The sequence below is a fragment of the Capsaspora owczarzaki genome (genome assembly GCF_000151315.2).
Source record: "Capsaspora owczarzaki ATCC 30864 unplaced genomic scaffold supercont2.65, whole genome shotgun sequence".
Taxonomy (NCBI): domain Eukaryota; class Filasterea; order Ministeriida; family Capsasporidae; genus Capsaspora; species Capsaspora owczarzaki.
The window spans coordinates 3,500-6,482 of NW_011887356.1; the positions used below are offsets into that span (position 1 = coordinate 3,500).

The window sequence follows — 2,983 nt, forward strand, 5'->3', positions numbered from 1 at the left end:
CATCGTTGGCGGTGTCGCGCAACCCAACAACACGGTCAAGGTGTTGCTTCGACGCGCGGGTGGCCTGTTTGGAGACATTACCTTCACGTGGTCGACGCACGACGGTGTGTTCAACAACGCCAGTCTTGCCTCGCAACGCAATGCATCGGGTGCCATGTCTGACTATGTCGTGGCCAACCAGCAACGCGTCATCTTCCCTGCCGGTGTGGACCGAATGAACCTGAATGTCGTCATTCTCGATGACACGGTGCCCGAGCTGGACGAGTACTTTTACGCTCAGCTCGACGGTGTGCCGATTGGCGGCGCCGTCATCGATCCAGTCAACAACTATACAAACCTCTGCATTGCCCGCAACGACAACCCGTACGGCCTGCTCGGAATCGAACTGCCCAGCCCGATGACCCTTGGTCCGAACGGCCAGCACCGCTTTATTGTGTACGAAGGCGGCTTTGTCAACGTGACCATCCACCGCTACTATGGCACCTTCCACACCGTCTCTGGCGTCGTTTCGCTCGTAAATGAGAACACGACCAACGCCGACTTTGGCAACGTCAACAACATTGCCGTGACGTTCGCCGAGGGCGTGTCTTCCGTCAGCGTGGCGTGGCCAATCGCCAATGACCTTGCCAACGAGCCGTACGAGATGTTTGGTGTCAAGTTGGTCGCGAACGGCGCGTCGTCCGGCCAGGAAGCCACGTCTGTCGTGACCACCAGCTCGCTGGACTCGTATCTGCCATGCGTTATCGATGCGAGCTCGTCGAGCGGTGTCATCCGGTTCCAAGACACATTGCTCTCAGTGGAAGAAGCAGACGGTGCAGCTGTATTCACTGTCGTACGAGAATTGGATGGCGCTGGCGATGTTACCTACTCGACGAATGCGATGACTGGAACGGCACCAGGATCTGACTTTGATGCTTCGAACGAGAACAACACTCACGTCCTGCCCCTCACGGACCGTACCCAGCAGTTCTCCATCCGTGTCGCCGAAGACACCATTCCGGAAGCAGACGAAACCTTCTTCGTTTCCCTGGTGAATGTCACTGGTGCACTCGTCTCGTGGGCCTCGGTGGCGACCGTCACCATTCGTGCAAATGATGATGGCCACGGTGTTGTGGAATTTGCCCCGTCCTCCGAGGTCACGCCTGTCGTGTATGTGGCTTATCAGAATGCCACTCACATCCGCCTTCCCGTTTGGCGTGAAGTTGCCGCACTCGGTCGCATCAACATGACCTTTGAGATTTCGACCAATCGCAGTTCGTCGCCCGACTATCTGGCTCTCTCCACTGTTTACCTCCCCAAGTCCAAAGTCGACATGACACGCGACATTGATCCCTCGACGTACGAAATTGTCCTCGCTGACGGCCAAAATGAGACTGAGATTGTCATTCCCGTGTTTGATACTCCTGGCTATCAAAGCACCAAGTACATGTTTGTCCGCTTGAAGGATATTGGCGGTGGAGCACGCTTCGGTGCGACTCGAGCTGTTGTCGTGCTGATTGTCGACAATGTTCCCGCGCCAAACCCCTCTGGTGCCAGCTCGGTGGATGCTGCCATCTACATCATCATCCCCAGCGTTATCGCTCTTTTCCTGTTGCTTTTGCTGATTGTCGTGCTTCGTCGCCGCAAGCGGCAGAAGCCCGTCGCGGTCGCCCTCATGCACCGAAACGACCCTGCTGTCGGTCAGATTGAGCTGAATCCGCTTCATCAACTGAATGAGGAGCGCAACGATACGTACGACGATGTTCGTCCCGGTGCGCGTGAAGGCCTTTACGACACGCTCGGTGGCGGTGGCGGTGACGGCACGCTCAGCAACCCGACATATGATACCAACGCGACGTACGATTCCCTGGGCGGCCATCAGTCCTCGGAATATGAGAGCATCACCAAGCACTACGACAATGCCAACGATTCAAAGAGCCAAGAGGTCGCTCCGGCCTACGGACCAGGGTACACTCGCGTCGTTGGCCGCAGTAGCTCGAATGCCGACGGGGATCATGCACATCCCGAGCAGTACGCTGCACTGGATCACGGAGAAGATGGCGTCTCGGCCGATCTCAATGCCAAGATGCGGGAAGCGAGCGGTGGCGATGCGCTTCCTGATTACGACAATCCTACACCTGCTCCAGAGTACTCCAACCTGGGTGACGGCGGCGCTCAAACGGGTCCCTACAGCCTCCCCAGGTCTGCCGCCCCTGCCCCGCTCTACAGCACGCCTCGCCCTGCTGCACCCGCCCCCAACCCCAACGCTGAAGGCTCGCACTACGACTAGCGGGTCGCGGGGGTGTTTGTGCCTTGCGTTGTTCCTTGCGCAAGTTGATTTGTTCGTGTTTTGGTGACAGGTGTTTTCTTTTCGCTCGTTCTTGTTTTGCTAGTTTGATCGACTTGAATGAAACTCGTAGTTTTGTGTCTTGATACTCCATTCCGTTGCAGCACAGCACCATTGGTTTGTCGTGCATGGTTGTTGGACGAGAAGGGTGCAAGTGCAGCACCGGAGGTACTCCCGACACCGACTCATGGCTTGGTTGTTTTGCCGTTTGTTAATGTGTTGATTTTAGGTTCAGTCTCATTTCGATCTTTTGGTGTTGGTACATTGCATTTGGAGCGCAACACGCTTTCGCTCGCACTTTCGCTTTGTTCGTTGTTTTCCTCACTTTTGACCCCCTGTCTCTACTGCCTCGATGAGTGTTTTTGTGTGTGTATGCGTATGAGGAGGGGGGATGTTGCTTTCTCGACCATCATGTCGTCGCAGAAAAAGAAGCAACCGCAAGGAACGCGACGGTTCCACAGCCAAAATAGCAGCTGGATGCGAGCGTTCAACTTTGCTCTTCCAATTCACACCCTTCGTGGGCCTCTCCTGGCAATTCCACTCTTGTGATTCGTGTCAGCTTGGTCGATCCAGCGAGCGGCCTTCCAATCTCTCTGAATCGGTGTTGAAATCGGTGTTGGAAATTGCTTTTGGGAAATTGTGCGCAAGCTGAAACTT

The 2,983-nt window shown here is 55.6% G+C and overlaps 1 protein-coding gene across 1 annotated transcript; it reads left to right on the forward strand.

Moving 5' to 3' along the window:
- Nucleotides 1-40: 40 nt before the first annotated feature.
- On the forward strand, nucleotides 41-2,269 carry CAOG_09242 (hypothetical protein; the record flags this gene model as incomplete). The annotated part of the gene is made up of 1 exon (XM_011272658.1): nucleotides 41-2,269. A coding segment is annotated over one exon (2,229 nt), but the record flags the coding sequence as incomplete, so codon positions are not given.
- Between the last annotated feature and the right edge of the window lie 714 nt (nucleotides 2,270-2,983).